The sequence below is a fragment of the Myotis daubentonii genome, chromosome 11 (genome assembly GCF_963259705.1).
Source record: "Myotis daubentonii chromosome 11, mMyoDau2.1, whole genome shotgun sequence".
Lineage (NCBI taxonomy): Eukaryota > Metazoa > Chordata > Mammalia > Chiroptera > Vespertilionidae > Myotis > Myotis daubentonii.
The window spans coordinates 79,136,690-79,156,018 of record NC_081850.1 but is presented as its reverse complement, the minus strand read 5'-3'; the positions used below and the strand labels follow the sequence as shown (position 1 = coordinate 79,156,018).

Sequence of the window (19,329 nt, the reverse complement as noted above, 5' to 3'; positions counted from 1 at the left end):
CCTTGGTGTTATTGGCGCTCTCTCACTCACTGGCACCCTCTGTGCCCTTAGCCCAGGGTGCATGCCCTCCCCGTCCACCTGATGAACTTCCCCCCTTCCTGGTACCCGGCCCAGTGCCATCTTCCTTCTCACTCTGTCCTGTTTCCCAGGGGCCTCTCGCGAGCACAGCTGTGGCGACGGCAGCCTGGGTTTGCCTCGCTCACGGCGCAGTGCCATCACGACTCCATCCACAGTGTGGGAGCCCCCTTTTGCTCTAACTAGAATTAGTACATCGTGGTAATTTCTTTCCACGTCTATCTTGCAGGTAACAAAAATACTAACAGTACCCGTATGTTGGTCTGGTAGGCACTGTGCTGAAGCAAGCTTTGCCTACAGGGGTTACTGAATCCTAGACCCATTTTCCAGATCAGGAAACTGAGACCTACTGTCACACTGAGCCAGAGCTCAGCCCTCCCCCTGTCCGTGGCTCCTGAGGACACAAGCTGTCCTTGAGTGTCCCAAGGATAGACCCCAGGGCCTGGCGCACAGCCCAGTGACATGGGGGGGATGGGGGGCGGGACGGGGATGAGAAAGCCCACCTGGGGTGTGAAAGTGCTTTCCCTGGAGTGAAAGGGGAGAGTGAACAATTAGAGGTGGGAACTAAAGGAAGCAGCAGGGAGTGGAGTGTGGGTTGAGAATAAAGGACACGCACAGGCGCGCACGCGGGTTTTCCTAATGAGTGGTTGGCGTGGGCTCTCCGTTCATCAGAGAGAATGTGTGTCCGGAAACCGGCTCCGTACCGGGCTCCCTATCACCACGGCGATGCAGGAGGCCCTGCTCCCTCCACAGCTGCAGGCAGCAGTGGCCCAGCCCCACCCACTGCCACGCCCGCGGCTTTCCCCCCCATAGGGCCATCGGGCTGTCACTTCGCAGTAACACCCACCTCCACTGCCCCAGTCACCCTGTCCCCTCACCTGCAGTGCACACTTTTGATACCAAGCACCGTGGCTAATTCCTCCAATAAAATAGGAAAATGCTCTCAGACTCACTGACCTGGAGTTCGGTGTCATCTGGGAGGCGCCCAGAGCCTGACTCGGCATGTTCCAGGCATTGTCCTTGTTTTACACCCGTCAGACTTAACCTGGGAAAGTGCAAACGTCTCGGTCGAGTTTATCTTATTAGGGGATTTAGGTTATGTTCGTGCTATAGCTTCATTAATTACCCCTTAGCCACTTTTTAAGGCTGCCTTTAGCCTCCTAGCGAAGAGGGAAAGGGGGGTATCAAAGGGAGCCTTCAAAGACAGCCCGCGCTGTCCCCAGGGTGACGCTGATCCCTGCCTTCTCCCACTTCAAAGTGGGATGTGTGTGTGTGTTTGGGCCGGGGAAGCTGAATCTGATTCCTCTAATAAGAGTTGGCATCAGCCCCGTTTGATATTAGATGCAGGGAACGTTTTGATTTGTTAGAGCCTTTGAAACTGTTCAGACGACCTTCAGAACAGGGGCCTCTTGTTCCTGGTGGGGGAAGGGCACCGCTGCGGCGGGCACCGCTGGGCGGGGACGGATCCGTGCAGAGGAGGCCCTGCGACTGTGCTCGCTGCAGCTTTAGTAACAGATGTGCGTGCGCCCTGATTGGAAGTGAGAAGTTCACAAGTAGCAGACCTGTCACCGCGTCTGGTGAGGCTGGGTCCCTCTTTCATTCCCCAGGGCGGGGGGCGGGCATACAGAGACCACCCAAGGGAGGTTCATGGTTTCGGAAACCACGGAGAAACCCTCCCCATTGCTGGTCTGTGGCATCCCACCCCTACTGACGCCCACCTCTTGACCTCGCGAGATGAAGCTGCTGATAAATAAAAGCTTTAAAAGCTGAAGTCCCGGAGGCTTGCCAGTTTTATTTGGAAGTGTCAGTTTTAGAGAATTTTTAGTTCTCGGCACTATTTTTTGAAATGAAGAATTGATAACTTTCTGGTAAGCTGCCAGCATCCCCCCTGGCTGCTAAGTGGGTTGTGGTGCTGACGACTGTCCCATCTGCGGTCCTGAAGCAGATCTGTCAGGTTGCACTTCGCAAGGGCGCTCGCTGAAGGCCGGGGACAGCGCGGGGCTCTGAGCCGCCCCATCTGAATTCCATTGCAGGCCGTCTTCCTGCGCGGGTGGGAGCTGGGCCTCTGAGACAGGCCCGGTTTCTGATCCTCCATCGCACATCCGCTTGGTGATGTTGAGCAAGTGGCTCAACTCCCTGCGCCATCATGTTTTATCATCCTTGTGCGAGGGTGCCTTGCGGCTGAGTGCAGAGCTGTCATAAGAGGCACCTGCCACAGGGGGTGACGGAGGTCATGGCGGTGGCGGAGGTCATGGCGGTGGCCATCACGGTAGTTAGACTCCCTGGCCTGCCCATGTTGGGTGATGCTGATGTCTCTTCCGTAAGTAAGTTTCTGTCACTGTTGTCACTAGTTCTTCCTGGGGCAGATGTGTGTGAAACAGGTGGTCCCCCGGGATCTGGTGTAATCTCCCTGGGAACTCGCTACTCCTCCCTGAAGTGCTCATCCGGCCCCAGAGCCACAGGCTGCTCGAGGCTGCGTGTCCAGCCCCTTCACGTGGCAGGAGGCTGGCTTTCCCCGCAGGGCCTTCCTGGGCCCCGCTGCTGCGGGCTTCCGCCTTCTCAGGGCACTGAGGGAGTTTCTCGGGCATCAGCTAGGAGTTTGCAGCCTCCAGAAGCTCCCATTGAATGCATAGCAAGCCAAGTCCATAGTCCTTCTGCCTTGCAGCCTAGAAGCTGGAGCTAATGAATATTCATTTGGGTCAGACGTGGCTCCCGGAAATGAATTTCCGAAATCTTCTGGCCCCGAGGAGAGGCGCACCGACCCCAGGCCTGATGAGATGCTTTCTTTGGCGTAAATGTAGCAGAAAATCAAGTGCAGCCGCCCGCTGGCCTTCCTGGCAGAACCGGACCCATTGTTACCGTCCTTTTCTTCCCGTGCGCCTGGTGAACGGGCCATTGTCCAGCGTCTCCTGCCCCAGATGGTCCTGCGCTCCCCTGGGCCTGGATGCGTGTGGGCCCCGCTCAGAAGAGCAGCGCACGGTCCATAAGCACAGGTGTTCTCAGGCCTATGAGGCCGGCCAGTGGGCTCTTGTGTCAGCCGGTTCCCCTCGGATTTCTCCGTTGAAACATTTTGCTGAAGTTTTGTGTGTGTGTTTTTAATTTCATCTTTTAAATTAAAACTACAACCCCTCCATCTGTGTGCAGACCCCTCCTTTTCTCCCCGGCCCGTGTCTCTGTCCTGCTGCGCCCTGTGCGGTGGGGGCAGGCAGGAGGGACAGGCGAGAACGGCAGGAGGATCGATCAGCTCCAAGCCCAGACATGGAGGTTACTCTTCCTGGAATTTAGATTGGGGATCTTTGTCATCTTCCTGTCATCTTGGCGGTGATTTGTTAGAACTAAAGACACAAAATATCATTCACTCAGCTGATGGTCTTTAACGTGTTCTAAGCCCTGGGCTGCACTGCTTCCCTAGGAATAGAACTGACCCGACTTCCCCCGAGGCGACCAGCCGCCCAGCGGGCCGCCCTGCCTCAGGAGTGGTTATGTAGGAAACTCTCGTGTTTCTTCAGTTTCCTTCAGACTTACCTGGAAGTAGCATGTCACTTTCCCAGAACAGTGGTCTGCAAACTGCGGCTGGCAAGCCACATGCGGCTCTTTGGCCCCTTGAGTGTGGCTCTTCCTAAGCCTTAGGAGTACCCTAATTAAGTGAATAACAATGTACCTACCTATATAGTTTAAGTTTAAAAAATTTGGCTCTCAAAAGAAATTTCAGTTGTTGTCCTGTGGATGTTTGGCTCTGTTGACTAATGAGTTTGCTGACCATTGCCCTAGAACTTGCAAACCTGTCAAATTAAAAGTCGAAACCTAAAGACTTTTTAAAGTGTTGCCCCATCAACTGGTTTAACTGGGGGTGGGGGTTGGAAATTGGCAGCGCCCTTGTGAGAGTCGGTTAGCCAGACAGAAGGAGAGGTGCCGGGTTATGTGGAGTCCAGGAAGAGACGGGACCGCAGGGCGAGGGAAAGGGGTTTGAACGGATGTTCAGTCGATCAGATTCTTCCATGACGTTTCCTGGACTTGGGTCAGCGAAACCTCCACCCTGTCCAGCAGGAGCCCTGCAGGGGTCAGAGGTCCTGGACCTTCCGCTGCCCCAAAAGGATTCCGACAAGAAAGTTACATAAAGCTGACCGCGCCGGAAGGAGCCGGGAGAGCGGTGCCTGTCTTCACAGCCCACCCTTCCTTTTTAATCCTCACCCGAGGACATGCTTACTGATTTTAGAGGTGGGGGGGGGGGGAAGGAGAGAGAGAGAGAGAGAGAGAGAGAGAGAGAGAGAGAGAGGAAAAGAGGAACATCGATGTGAGAGAGAACATTAGTTAGTTGCCTTCCATACGCGAGAGAGAACATTAATTGTTTGCCTGCCACACAGCCCGGGGACTGAGCCCACAACCCAGGTATGTGCCCTGACTGGGGACCTAACCCGCAGCCTTTCGGCACATGGGACGATGCTCAACCAACTGAGCCACACCAGCCAGGGCCACAGTCCAACGTTTAATTTCCAAGGACTACTTTCAGAAGGCCAAGTGTTGTGTGTTCACTGTCAAATGCAACCCTTCACTTCCTGTCTTAGAGCAATCTTCCGGCTGGTTGCTGCTCCTGCTCCCACCCGCTCCGGAATCAATGCCACAGCACAGGCTCAAACAGCTGTGTCTCAGGTCCCCCTTGACCACCGGCCAACCCCAGAAGCAGGTTGCAGGAGGCCCATCGACCAGGTGTTTCAATTTGCTCAACTCTTGACCTTGTGTATTAAAGTTGTCTCTTTAGTGCCACGGAATGTACTGGCGGCCCCGCTAAGCTGCACCGTCCTGAGCTCTCCTGTCTGCTCTGGGTGCTTCTGTTCGCCAGACTTCACTTGTTCTTGAAATAGTGAGGGGCATCAATTTGATCTCTCACGCAAACCTGTAAGACCAGGGAGGTTTGGTGAGACTGCCATGAAGTGCCCCGTGTAGGACCCAGTGTGGCCAGAGGAAGACTAGCCTGGGTTCACGCCGAGCCCTGCCCACGTTTCGTCTTGGACCTCCACGTTCGAGGCCGGGCACCCTGGCCACAGGCTCTGACCTGAGCAGCCGTCACGGTTACTCGGGATCCCTTCAACAGGCTCCTCAAGTCACCAGCACGCTGTAAAGCAGACCCTCAGGCGGGACGTTTAAATCCTAAATCCTTCCAACCCGGGGTCGTTACTCTATAATCATGTCTTATTTTTTCAAGCTTAGCAGCTAGAGCATCGTGTTTTGAAGTCTGGATTCTAAAATTGACACTGACGATACTTTTATCCCTTTCCCCACAGCTGGATATATGGTCCAAGTCCAACTACCAAGTGTTCCAGAAGGTAAGCTGTGCTCTCGGCTTCTTGCTCAGGAGGACTGAGGGGAGCACGGATGCTCTGAGGTGTCAACGCTGGTCTTTCATCCCAGCCTCTCGGAACAACCACAAGCCAGAGGCAAAACGCTGCCCACTGTGCGGTTCCGTTTACGTGACGGGAAAAGACAAAACCTTGAGGAGAGAGCAGATCCGCGTTCCCAGGGCTGGAGTGGCAGGAGCTGGTCCCCCGGCCCCGATGGGAACATTCTGTGTCGTTGCGGTGATTACGCGGTGTGTGCGTCAGAGCTAGTGGACTAGAACCTGCGAAGGGCGAGCTTCGTATTGTAAATTATTCCTTTTTTTAAAAGTCAGTCTTTTGAGTTGTCTCAGGCTCAGCCATGGTTTCTGTGCTCAGCTTCTCTGAGCCTGTGGCCCATGGGTTCCCTTAGGGGCCCCAGGAGGCAGGCGGCCCGCCCGCACCTACCCATTCCCTTTCCCCTGGTGCCATCTTTTTCAGAGGCTGGGCTTCCCGTGAAGTACTGTTTGGGAAATATTACAGGAAAGTCCACGTTCCAGCTCCTGCTGGTGGGAGGGCCGTGTCTGAACCAGCTCCACTCCTGGGCGTGGGAGGGTCCCCCCACCTCCCCGGCCCTCGGGCCGGCCCCCACGGGGCACTGCCGCTTCCTGTCCTCGTCCATCCTCTCTGCTTCCATCCAGCCGTGCAGACAGCAAAGTTGTTGTCATTTCATTCATTGCTTCCAGTTCAGCCACAGCTATGAATCGGGCTCCTTTGCCATGTGCCAGGCACCGTGCCAGCTGCTAGGAATCTGGGGGGACAGACAGGGAAGCGCAGTGACATAACTCAGGGTGTCACTGGGGGCGGCTATCAGGAGCAGCAGGGAGGGCCCCTTCACCTTGGGGCCGTCACAGGAGGGAGGCCTTTCGGGGCAGACGCTCACCTGAGGCAGGAAGGTGAGAAGGAGCAGCCACATGGACGGCCCGGGAAGAGGTCCCAGGATGGAAGCAGCAGCCCAGAGCCTGGTGCTGGGAGCCTGCGGGCTGAGCGTGTGGCGGGTGGGGAAGGGGGGAGGGGGGGCGGGGGCGGGGGGAGGCAGAGTGTCTCCCAGGTCCTGGTGCAGAACTTGGATTTCCTTCTCGATCCAGTGAGGAACACTGAGGGATGGAAGCGGAGGAGGGATGCGATTTTGTTTTGTTTTTTTAAATATATTTATATTGATTTCAGAGAGGAAAGGAGGGGGAGGAAGAGATAGAAACATCAGAAAGGAGATGAGAGAGGATCATTGGTTGACTGCCTTTTGCACGCCCCCCAGCTGGGGATCCAGCCCGCAACCCAGACATGTGCCCTTGACTGGAATCGAACCCAGGACCTTTCAGTCTGCAGGCCGATGAGCCACACTAGCTAGGGCGAGGGATGCAGTTTTGAAAGTTGTGCCCATGTTATTCCCACTGAAGTAACAGTGTGTCCCGCTCGCCTCGCCGCCTTCTTCCAGGAAAACAGTGCCAGGGGCTGAGGAGCGCACCCCTGTCCACTCCTCCTGGGGCCGAGCCTCTCCTGGCTAAAGCCCCGCTCACCAGGTCCTGTCCCATTTCCTCTGCGTGAAGCAGTGGCAGCCCTTTCCTTCCTCCTCATTAGTCCGTGTCTCTCCCCCCGCACCCCCCCCCCCGGCTGCCCACAGTCTCATCAGGGGCTCCCTGCACTTCGCTCAGTGCCAGGAGGCTCTTCCCAGCCAGCGAGCTCCAGCAGCGGATCCAGAGAAAGGCGCCTGGGCGGCGGGGGGGCAGCACAGGGCAGGAGGACAAAGAGCCAGAAAGGCTTCGGCGTGTCCGTGTTTCTCTGGCATTTAAGCTCCGCAGGGGCAGTCACTGGTGGGATCTTTAACCTTCTCGTTTCAAAACTGTGTTTCCACCCAGTAGCTTAGGACGCGGGAGGGCAGCACGCAGCTACTCCTTGCGTTAGTCTTGGCAGGGAGGCCAAGGATGGGGGTGCAGCCCTGGTAGCAGGTGGCGCAGAGGCAGTGTCAGCAACAGGCACAGCTTCACAGCCTGCCCCGCGGGTCAGCACAAAGGCCGGAGCCCAGGAGGCCGCTCTCAGCCTCCGCCATTGTCCTGGGCCCGGGAGGCAGAGGCGCCCCCAGCCCGCCCGCCAGGTGGGGCCCGGTGGGGGTGATGCCGGGGCAGGCTGCACTGCAGCTTCGTCCACGCACATGTTCACACACTCACACGTTCACACATGCACTCACTCACGGTCCCGTGCAGGGACGGCCTCTGGGTAGACTCTCGGGGTGTTGCCGAGTAGCTACCAGGCGCTGTCAGTCGGAGACGGGGTCACCCCTAAGGAGGCCTTCTCTGAAACTGGACATGCCAGGCACCAGCATCGGTTGTCCCCGGAGAGTGTGTGACAGACCTGACTGGTCACTGACAGATCCCAGCAGGGGAGCTCCCAGGGGACAGGCCCGCCCTTGGAGCAAGGCTAGGGCTGCCGTGCGGGCCCGCGGAGCACCCGCCTCGCCACACAGGCCCTGAGCCTCCTCCCCACGCAGTGCACGGCCTGGGTGAGCCGGGACTCCTGTCACCGGCCAGACACGCACATCCGGGGCGTCCACAGGTGCTGCTGGGGGCAGGCAAGTCCAGGGGACGGGGTGGGGCAGGTGGGGGCAGGAGGGGGAGGTAGCTCCTAGAATGGGCCCCCGCACCTCGGCTGCCTGCGGGGATGGGCTTGCTCTTTTGGAGAGAAGGACTTTATGTCACTGGCTGGCGAGGGTGGAGTTGCTGGCACAGGTGCACCTCAGGGTGAGCGGTCAGGCCCTGCAGCCACCTGACCCCAGCCGCTCTCATCCCAAGGGCCTCTGCAGGGAGTAGCGATGCAGCCGGGTCACCAGATAGTCAGTGAGGATGCGGCCGGAGCCCGTCTCCGGCAGCTCTGTCCCTGCTGTCCGCCCGCTGCCTCTGTGCTCGGGCAGGACGCCACAGTCGGCTCTCTAGCAGGCTCCTCTTTTCAATACGCAACTTCTAAACACTCGGGCTTCACTTTCCCTGTTTACTAATCTTGCAGGACGGACTTCTAACCCGAAGCCCCATCTCTCCTAGCTTAGCAGGGGTGGGGCGTGTGCGGACAGACAATGGAGTCATGCCATTGGCCCGCTGCACAGGGAGAGCATGTGGAACTCTGGAGCCTGGTCAGGCTCAGGGCCACTCGGCACTGCGGGCACAGTCCTGCCCTGGCGTGGGGAAGGCCTGGAGTGGGGACACCCCCACACACACACACCCCGGGCACAGTCCTGCCCTGGTGCGGGGACGTCATGGAGTGGACACACACACACACATGCACAGTCCTGCCCTGGTGTGGGGACAGCCTGGAGTAGACACACACATACACACACAGTCCTGCCCTGGTGCGGGGAAGTCATGGAGTGGACACATACACACACACACGCACAGTCCTGCCCTGGTGCGGGGACGGCCTGGAGTGGACACACACACACACACACATACACACGCACAGTCCTGCCCTGGTGCGGGGATGGCCTGTAGTGGACACACACACACACAGTCCTGCCCTGGCGCAGGGAAAGCCTGGAGTGGCCATTGCCCCTCCCCCTGCACCCCCTGAGGCACAGTCCTGCCGGCTGCTCAGGAGCTACTGGGCTCGGGCAGGCCAGTCCCCCTCCCTGTGACTGGGAAATGGAAATTCTCACAGGCCATCACGAGGTCCTTGTGGGACCCCTCCCACCTGGGGTGCTTGCTCTTTGTCAGACCCTGTTCAAGTGCCTTCCCTTCCAGTACATGTAACCCTGGCTTTCAGTGACAGGCCGGACCCCAGCCGGTGCAGTCGGCCCCAGAGCCTGTGCCCTCCCCCTCCCCGGGCTGTGGGTGGGGACCAGCCCTTGCCCGGGGCAGGTGCTCAGTGAGCAGGCAGCTCCGCTGGGGGTGCAGCTAAAATAGCTTGTCATCTCCGGGGTGCCCTCCAGCGCTCAGATCCGGGCGTGAAGGTGTCGCCGCTCCTTGCGCACAGTATGGTGGCGGCGCTTTGGGACACTTGTTTTGACTGCTGGCTCCTCCAGTGTGTTGACTGGCAGCTGTTTCAAGGTCTCCTGAAAGATTTCCTCTCTGAGCTGGGTTCCCTGCGCCTGGGGGGGATCTGTGAGCCCTGGCGGCGGAGGGAGAAAAGACAAAGCATCTGCTGGCGGCGAGGGACGTGTCACCCAGGCTAAGCATTAGGTCTTTCGCTCTTTCAGCCCCGCCCGCTGGCTTGTGGATGGCTCCATTCTCGGAGCAGGTGCCCTTCCTCGGCCTCTGCGGCGGCTTTCATCTCCCAGGGAGTCTCATTAGCTTTCCATACACCCGGCCTGTCCTCGCTGGGCTGGAGTCGATTTAAATTACTTCATGGCAAGTTTTTGTTGTTGATGTTGCCCCAGGCCCCCTTTTTCTGTCTTGGATGCTGAGCAAAAAAAACCTTTGTTGTTGAAAAGTGTAAAACAAAAACATATTGAAGGCGGACGGCTTTGACAAGAAGGACGCTCCTTCCGGTGAATTTCTCCAGCTTTCGGCAGCCCTGTCTTGCCTGGTGCTTTGAAGTTCGGTCATGGGCACCAGGAACCAGCCGTGGAGGAGTTTGGGAGGAAGGGAGGGGAAACCGCCAGAGTCCGCTTCGCTTCCTTCTATTAACTTACTCCTGTAACTGCTGATGGGAGGCTGGAGAGATTAAATGCTCCCGTGCGCACAGAGAAACCGTGACTGTTTGGCAGTTGAAGGACTACGTCTCGCTGGGCCTTTTGGAAGCGAGCCTGCAACCTGGGTTGGAAAACGACCCAGTGATGGGAAGACGAGGTAGGTGCCTGCCTGGGAGCCACCTGCCAGAGCAGAGCTGGGAGCATGACTCCGAGTCTGGAGAATACTCCCCAGTTAACTCGCTCCCGCTCCTGAGTAGTGGCCACGTGACAGAGCTCCTAGCCTGCGCCTCGGCTGGGACTCTGGCTGCCCGAAGACGCCACGGGCTGGTGGTGGGGGGTAAGGAGGGTGGCAGATGGCATCCTGGGCACGTGCCAGGGGCATCTGCAGGGAGGGAGGCCACAGGCTCAGACAGCCATCGCCCTCCCCGCTGTAAGTCTGTTTCCTCTTCTATAAAATGAAAATAAAGAGAGCACCCAGCTAGTTGCCATGGGGACAAAGTGCGAGGGGCGCGAGCATACAGGCCCCATGAATGCCGTGACTTGGTTAGTAAGTAACCCCGCGAGGTCCTGAAAAGGCACCTTTGGGAGTAGGAGGACCCCGCACGCCACCGGCACCCCCCTCCACGGCACCCCACTCCATGGCACCCCCCTCCACAGCACCCCCCTCCACGGCACTCCCCTCCACGGCACCCCCCTCCATGGCACCCTGTGACATTTCAGCAGCCACGTTTACCTTGATTCTTGAAAACAACACACTCCCCTTCAGATTTGCCCTCCTTGGTTTTGTGCACAGACTCAAAAGCCAAGGGCCCACCCCCCCACCCGCACCCCCCACCACCCCAGTGCCTGGACCCCACCTCCTGGCTGCTGGAGGCCCGCCCCTCCCTGACAAGGGGCGATTGAGAGTCTGTAGGAAAGTCCAGTCTGGGGGAGCCCCACCCCCGCCCTTAGCATCGGCCGGGGAGCAGGCCCCGGGACTTGTGCTCGTTGCCGTTTGCACCCTCCTGCACTTGGATCCCTAAGAATAGCTGCAGAGGCTGGCTGAGTGCTGGGCCCAGCCCGGAGACCTGGTCCCGGTTCCGGCAGGGCCCAGAGCTCGTGATGCCAGTGCTGCTGGTCCTCGAACCCCATCTCAGGCAGCCGTTCCTGGAGGGAACGTTCTCGCCACAGGGCAACCTTGCAGGCCTGACCGGCGCCTGGCTCCCCCGGCGGGTGGGCGAGCAGTGTCCGGAGGAAGAGCGGGAGAAGGGGACGGTAGTGCTGCTGCGACAGATGAGCCGCTCAGTCTGTCACTCCAACAACCACTTTACTTCTTGCTCACACTGCACACCCCCGACTCACCCGAGAGCTGGGCTTCCATCCCTCGGGACCCAGGCTCAGCAAGGCACCCCCACCTGTGAGTCCACCTGAGCGTGGCCCCGACCGGCAGGGGGAGGGCAGGGATCCATACTCGCCTTCTCCGGCTCCAAGGGAAGTAACACCCGTCCCCGTCCCGGTGCGTCTGCTGGGCCAGCCCCGTGGCCCAACCGAACTGGGAAGTTCAGAGCCTGAAGGGTGGGGCCTGGCGGTGAGCCCCGCGCTCCCAGCCAAGAGCGTGCAGGTTCCCAGGCGGCCCGGTGGGCCGGGGCCCAGAGTCCTTGGCTCCGGTCCGTCCCAGCCCATGGAGGCCTCGCTCTCTGCCCCCCACACACTTCACATGAGCCGGTCTCCCTGATGGCTCAGCCACGGAGTGCACCATCCAGTCGGCACGCGGGCCAGGAACCTCCAGGTCGGGCGCAACAGGCAGGGTCTCTGCCTCTCAGAATTCACGTCAACTCAGTCGCAAACAGTAAACTAAAGTCACAAAGAGTAATCATACACATTCGGTCCCGGGGAATGCCGCGGCAGAAATGATCTGAGCCTGAGGTATGTCCCCTCGGGATTCTGGGAGGCCTCCCTGAGCACATGGATCTGAACTGGCCCGAAAGGAGGATGGGAGCTGGAGGGGGCACTCGAGGACCCACGGCGTTTTCAGCAGAGGGTGGAGGAGAGGAGGCGGGACCAAGGCCTGAGAGTCGCCAGGGTCCCTTCTGGATTCTGTTCTGTGTGCACTCATACCCTGAGAGGGTCTTCACAGTGAGGGCATGTTTAGATCTGGCTGAATAGCCACTAATGTTGATCAAACAGCCTGCCCTGCACGAACTGTTTGATTGAATGCTCACAAGTAGCCCACGTGGCAGGTGTTGTCAGTTATCCCATTTTCAAGATGGGAAGACTGCAGCCAGAAAAGCTGCATGCCTGCCCCAGGTGGCACTGCTGGGAGGTGGAGGCCCGTTCAGCCCTCCAGAGCCCACAGCCTCTGCCCCTGGGCAGCAGGTCCCTGCTAGTGCCTCGCTGAGGCAGGGCTGGGAGGAGCAGCAGGGCTTTGACGGGTGTGGAAGAAGCAGGGAGAATCGAGGTAGAGGATGTGTCACCCCAGCACCCAGAGACTTGAGTATGCGCCATGGACAAGCCCAGGTGTCAGCTTAGACCCTGGGCAGGTGGTGTTACCGTCACTGAGCAGCCGGAGGAGAAGCAGGTCGGCGAGAGCGCTTTAGATGTTTCTGGAAGGCAGTTATCAAACAGCCGGGAGCGGGCAAGTCCCGAGGTCAGCCAAGGAAAGGAGGAGGAGGTGGGCGCAGGCCAGGCACTCCATGAGCAGAGGATTCTGGGCAGAGATTCTTGGCAGGATCTTGGGGAAATGCCCTAAATTCCGAAGGCCACGGGGGCCAGGCACACAGCATGGTGAAGCAGGCTGGTGTACGCCCTGGGGGCCGGCACAGGGCCCACCCCACCTGGACTCACACTGAGGGTGGCCACGTGGCTGTGTGGGGGCCAGCATGTCACATGGCGGGACTCGCTTCTACTCACACTGGTCCTCGGGGCAGGCACGGGTTGCTGCCCCCAGATCTGATACTGCAGGAGAAGCCGGGGATCTGAGTTGGGTGAAGTTGCCTGAACTTATATTTGGCCATTTGTGTTAAAAATTGTCAACAGGAAAGTGAAGATACTGTGCATCTGAACAAAGCATCCTGGCCGCGGCCGCGGCGGCCTCTGGGGGGCAGTCTGACTGGGAGTTGGGCCCAGGCCAGGTGCTCAGGCTGCTGCAGTGCAGATCCAGGCTCCCCCCTGGGGGCTCCGGGGCTGGAGGGGACCTTCCACGGCTGGGAAGGAGGACACCCAGGCGAGGGGACAGCAGGCCGGGTCCCCTGCTGTGACCGTGGTGGTGAGGGGGCGGGGCTTTATTAGGGGCGCTTTATGAACTGAATGGAAGGTGCAGGAGAAAGAATTCTCCAGAAATCCTGTGGTTGTGAAGACTGTCTCCTCAGCCTATAAAGTGGCACCTGCGAGGTTTAGAGCGAGGCATCGGGATGGGGAGGAAGCGAGCTTTCGGGCTCAGGTACCACTGGGCCAAGTGAGTGAGCTTTGCAGTTTTGCAGCGATTACCTTCCCCACACCACTCACCACCGCCCTTTACCAGTTACCGTCGCTGCTGTGTAAAGAGGTTTTAGAAAGCTGTCTGTCAAGAGGCTTAAACTAAAATCAGTCTTTGCACTTGAAGAAGCAGCGCCGGTTACCCCGACAGTCACTGCGTTTGCAGGAAAGCCAGGCAGGTGTTTCTGGTGTGTGGCCTTTGGTGAGTGGGCACTTTTAAGTTTATTTCTTATTCAGCAAATACGTACTGAGCACCTGCTAGATGCCAGGTGATGTCTGGGCCTGGGGGACACAGCACAAACCAGATGGGCGTGATCCGTGCCCCCGGAGTGTCCACCTAGTGGGGCTCACCAGCCTCCAAGCAGCCATGAGGGTCAATGGGCAGAGGCCAAGTCACGGGTCCAGGGCAGCAGGAGGGGCGGGAGGCGGGCTTTGCATGCATGGCCATTGTATCGGGGAAACTGAGGCCTGGAGAGGGTCTATGAGCATTCTGTGAGCTGGGGAGCCTGGTCCTCACGCTTTGGGCGTGGCCTCTGGCCTTGGGTGCGGGCCCACAGCTGGACTCCTTTCTGGATCATTGGCAACTCAGCGAGTGGGGCCAGGCCAGCCCTCTGGCTGCCACCTGGCTGGTGTGCATAACGGCTCTCAGGCCCTCAGTGCATCACACATGCGCTGCGGGTGGGGGGAGCCGGGGAGTCGGCACGAGGGGGACCACTGTCTTTCTTGTGCACCGAGTGTCGCAGCGTCTGTAATGCAAGCACCCCCAATGAGGACAGTCGCATAAACCATGTGTGGGCATAACGGTCAAGTTCGATGTGACCTATTAACTTGCTGGCGGATGGCGGGCTTTAGCAGTGTTGGCGTCATCAAGCATCAGGCCTGCAAGATCGGCCCTGTGTTCCAGAAGCGCCACTGAGACAGGGCAGGGCTAAAGTGGGGGGCTACTTGGAGTGGGGGCTGCTTGGAGTGGGGGTGCTGCTTGGAGTGGGGGGTGGGGGGTGGCTGCGGCTCCAGGAGCTGAGACGGACAACTCCCGTCGGAGGGCTGGCGAGAGACCATACTATCGGGACAAGGTGCCTCAGAAGGATAGTTATAGTGAGGGCCAGGGAAAGGTCCTCAGAAGTGGCCACATTCCTGATCCTAAGGTTGCTGGAATGTTCTGAGCTGCGCTCACCTTCAGGCCTGGACACCTTCCTTTCTGCCTCCACCCCCACTCTGCAGACTGACCTGGCACTTGAGATTTCATTGCCGACGCCTTCCCTCCAACGCGGGCAAAAGCAGACTTGTTTGCACTGAAAGGAGTGTGTGGGTCTTGTTTTCTCTGCGGATTTGGAATGGCCTCTAACTCGGTCACTGTCCTTGGTCCCCAGGTGACAGACCACGCCACCACGGCCCTGCTGCACTACCAGCTGCCCCAGATGCCAGACGTCGTGGTCCGGTCCTTCATGGTAAGTGGCTAAGAGCTAAGGCTCATTTAAACCCGAATCCCCTGAGTAAAGCTCGCAGGGGCAGGTGGGAACCGCAGGGGCAGGTGGGAACCGCAGGGGCAGGTGGGAACCGTAGGGGCAGGTGGGAACCTCAGGGGCAGGTGGGAACCTCAGAGGCAGGTGGGAACCTCAGGGGCAGGTGGGAACCTCAGGGGCAGGTGGGAATTGCAGGGGCAGGTGGGAACCGCAGGGGCAGGTGGGAACCGCAGGGGCAGGTGGGACCAGCAGGGGCAGGTGGGAACCACAGGGGCAGGTGGGAACCGCAGGGGCAGGTGGGAATTGCAGGGGCAGGTGGGAACCTCAGGGGCCGGTGGGACCAGCAGGGGCAGGTGGGAACCGCAGGGGCAGGTGGGAACCGCAAGGGCAGGTGGGACCAGCAGGGGCAGGTGGGAATTGCAGGGGCAGGTGGGACCAGCAGGGGCCGGTGGGACCAGCAGGGGCAGGTGGGAACCGCAGGGGCAGGTGGGAATTGCAGGGGCAGGTGGGAACCTCAGGGGCCGGTGGGACCAGCAGGGGCAGGTGGGGACCAGCAGGGGCAGGTGGGACCAGCAGGGGCAGGTGGGACCAGCAGGGGCAGGTGGGAATTGCAGGGGCAGGTGGGACCAGCAGGGGCAGGTGGGAACCACAGGGGCAGGTGGGAACCGCAGGGGCAGGTGGGAACCGCAGGGGCAGGTGGGACCAGCAGGGGCAGGTGGGAACCGCAGGGGCAGGTGGGAACCGCAGGGGCAGGTGGGACCAGCAGGGGCAGGTGGGAACCGCAGGGGCAGGTGGGAACCGCAGGGGCAGGTGGGAATTGCAGGGGCAGGTGGGAACCTCAGGGGCCGGTGGGACCAGCAGGGGCAGGTGGGACCAGCAGGGGCAGGTGGGTGTTCCATCCGCACACAGCGAGGGCCTCTCGGGAGGTGGCCAGGGTAATGATACTTGCTTTATGCTGGGAAGGGGTCCGGGAGGAGCGACGGCTGATTAGCGAGGGTGTTTTCTGTCCTTGTGGGACAACCGGTGCTTGGGAGGGACCTTCCCGCCGTTCCCAGCTTCACTCAGGCAGCGGTCACTGAGCTCCTGGCTGCACCGGCGTGCTTGGCGCTGAGTGGGTTGCAGTGGCTAAGACAAGCCTTCCCTTCTCCCCGACATTTCATCCTCTGACTGGAGCTGGGCCCGGGATGGGGACGGGCCCCGTGGGGAGCGGCTCAGCTCCTGCCGCTCCTGTTCACCGTTCAGTTTGGCGAGCTGCTGCTCACCAGTTGGGTCGGAGCTGGGTGTTTGCACCACAGAAATCAGCAAGCACTGAAATCAGGACCGTTCCGCCCCCCCCCAAAGCCAGGTCATCGCACGCCGCTGCCCCGTTTATCACGTGACCACCAGTCACTAAGCTGGGCTGGCCACTGGCTCTGCACAGCCTAGCAGCACCACCCACAGTGTGCACCTTGCTCCACACTCTCCCACCAGCGGGCCCGTCCTTCACCGCGGCTGCGGCCCCTCCAGTCCGTGCCAGCAAGGCTGCCGGGCAGGGAGCCACGGGAGGACTTGCCTGTCCGCAGTCCACAGCGTTGGCAGCGGGCGGGGTGTTGCTCATGCCCTTTTTCCGATCGGGTTTGCCTCACAGTGAAGCTGCTGAGAGCCTGCAGTTCGTTTCTGAGGGGACACACCCTGGCTCCTCGGTGCTCAGCGCCGTCCACGCAGGGGCTCGCTCATGGGTCCAGGGTCACTCGTGTGGACATAAGCGTCAAATCCGATGTGACCTATTAACTTGCTGGCGGATGGCGGGCATTAGCAGTGTGGCGTCATCGAGCGTCAGGCCTGCATGGACCTCAGATCGGCCCTGTGTTCCAGATGCACGGCTCCCTCTGGGCCCGCCCTCCGTGGGCCTTCATCTCTGGGTGCACACAAGGGCTTGGTTCACCCCAAGGGGCCTAACGCCCGCTTTCCATGGCGACTTACCTGGAGGCTCGGGGAGCATTTGAATCTGATCAGCACCGAAGGATAAATAGTTTAACTGAATGACCCATTGACCTCCTCATGGTTATTGCCAAAACCTCCAGCAGGCTCTGCACAGTGGCAGTACCGCAGCCAATGAGGCTTGTCTAAGGGGCGATTATTGCTAATTGAAAACTTTTCCCCATACTCCGCCATGATGACTTGAAACCTTGGCACCTTTTGACAGTCTCTATGGAGACTGAATTAAAACGCGCGCGCACACGCACACACGCACGCATGCACGCACACACCACCTCCAACCCGGGGCCTTGGGAGGCGGTGGTGACGGGCACAGGCTGCCCTGAAGGCGGCTGTGATGAGAGAAGGTCCGTATCAGTAAGTCAGCCGCCCTCTTCAGCGAGCAGCGTCCCTTACCAACGTAACTCGGGGGACAGGGAATGGCGGGGTGCAGGAGCTCTCACAGCGAGGGGTGGGTGGGGTGTGGGAGGATGGGGGGGTTGGTCTGCAGTGGCCCTCCCTGAGCTGGGGATGGAGCTCTGTGAGTCTCGTGCTTCTGCGTGATGCCGAGGGGGCTGCCCTCTGAACCCCGAGCGGGACTCCACTGCTTATGACGTTATCGGTGGCACCGGGTTGTCCCCGCCCCCCCTCGCCATCCCCGCAGGTGTGCTGGCCGCACCGTGACCGTGAGCGATGACCCGGAATCTGGTTAGGCAGAGGCGTGATGGCCTCGGGGAATTCTGAAGTATCAGCGATGCGTCCTCCCTCCACACATGTCCTCGACCACTGGTGGGAACAGGAGGGGCCCATGCTGGTGTCAGCAGACACTGCCCGCCGCCCGGGGAACGTGCCCACGTGCGCCCGCCTCCGGCTGTGGGCCGTTCCTGCCCGTCCCCCCCGGAGCGCGACCTGCCTGAGAGGAGGAACTTCCATTTAAAAGCTCCCTCAGTTTAGGGGGGGCCGGTGCAGAAGCGAAGATGGGCCGTGTGACCTGTGGGGTCATGTGGCCAGTGGGGCCCAGTGTGACCTGTGGGGCCCAGTGTGGACTGTGGGGTCCAATGTGACCTGTGGGGCCCAGTGGGACCCAGTGTGGCCTGTGGAGCCCAGTGTGGCCTATGGGGCCCAGTGTGACCTGCGGGGTCCAGTGTGGACTGTGGGGCCCAGTGTGACCTGTGGGGCCCAGTGTGACCTGTGGGGCCCAGTGTGGCCTGTGGGGCCCAGTGGGGTCCAGTGTGGCCTGTGGGGTCCAGTGTGGCCTGTGGGGCCCAGTGTGGCCTGTGGGGCCCAGTGTGGCCTGTGGGGTCCAATGTGACCTGTGGGGTCCAGTGTGGCCTGTGGGGTCCAGTGGGGCCCAGTGCGGCCTGTGGGTCCCGCTGCAGCCCAGTGACGACTCGGCCACCTTGGCCCTCTGTCCGAGAGGTCACTAGGCTTGAGAGGAAGGGTGACCTTGGAGGCACCGATTCCTGTCTTTGGTTCTCTCCGCGCTCTCTCTAGACCTGGCTGAGAAGTTACATGAAGCTGTTCCAGGCGCCCTGCCAGCGCTGCGGGAGGTTCCTGCAGGACGGCCTGCCCCCCACCTGGAGGGACTTCCGCACCCTCGAAGCCTTCCACGACACCTGCCGGCAGTGACCGCCCCCCCCCCCAGCGGGTCAGGGGTCAGACCGCCCATGGCGCCCCCCTCCACCCCCAAGGACAGCCTGGCTCTGAGGCGGAGCCTCCGAAGGACAGACTCCGTCCCGGTGGACGGGACACCTTGCGGGCGGCACAGCAACGGTACCCGGGACGAGGGCACCGGCGCGCTCGGTGGTCGCTCTGCCGCCCAGGGAATCGCCCCCCGGTCGCGTTCCCAGTGTTTCCACGAGCCCATGTTCGTGCAGTCACGCTGGCGTTGCGTTTTGTAACTTATTTTTATGACAATAAACCTGTCCCCAGCACACGCTGTTTCCTGTCTCTGATGCCCCTTTACGATCGGGCAGAGGAGTGGGCAGACCTGGCCTTTGGCGAAAGCCTGGGCGCGTCTGCTTCGAGAGCGGATCTCCGTGGGGAGGACTCGCCTCTGCTAGCTGCTCTCAGAGAGGGTGTTGGTGCCCTCCCTTTCGGACACTTGGCCACTCGAGAACCTTCATCCTTTTTGAGAAAAAAGTGCATGGTGCTTCTTTTTACTAAACCAGTAACACACCCCGAGCGAAGGGAGGCGCCCGCCCGGGCCTAAATGTTGCTGTGAACAGATTCCAGCCCCGTCTGCTGGGCTCGTCACCCGAGTGGGTGAGTTCTCGAGGAGAGCGGCGTCTCCAGGGCCTTCGCGCCGGCCCCGCTGCAGGTCACCTTCTCTGCAGCGAACGATGCCAGAGACGCGCCTTCGGAGATGGCCCAGGGAATGGGCGGTCCCGCGTGT

General features: G+C 60.2%; 1 protein-coding gene and 1 pseudogene across 2 annotated transcripts in view; both read left to right on the top strand.

Annotated features, from left to right (window-relative positions):
• MED27 (mediator complex subunit 27) overlaps nucleotides 1–18,868 on the top strand; it is a 138,646-nt gene extending 119,778 nt beyond the window's left edge. Inside the window, exons 6-8 of one of the 2 annotated variants that reach the window (XM_059658369.1) lie at nucleotides 5,358–5,399; nucleotides 14,886–14,963; nucleotides 18,429–18,868. In XM_059658369.1, the coding sequence (XP_059514352.1) occupies nucleotides 5,358–5,399; nucleotides 14,886–14,963; nucleotides 18,429–18,563 (255 nt within the window). In that variant the 3' untranslated portion in view covers nucleotides 18,564–18,868. The remainder of the gene's footprint in view (nucleotides 1–5,357; nucleotides 5,400–14,885; nucleotides 14,964–18,428) is intronic. The other variant, XM_059658370.1, reaches the window with a different exon arrangement.
• Nucleotides 17,044–17,175, top strand: LOC132212954 (U4 spliceosomal RNA; annotated as a pseudogene).
• Nucleotides 18,869–19,329: the final 461 nt, after the last annotated feature.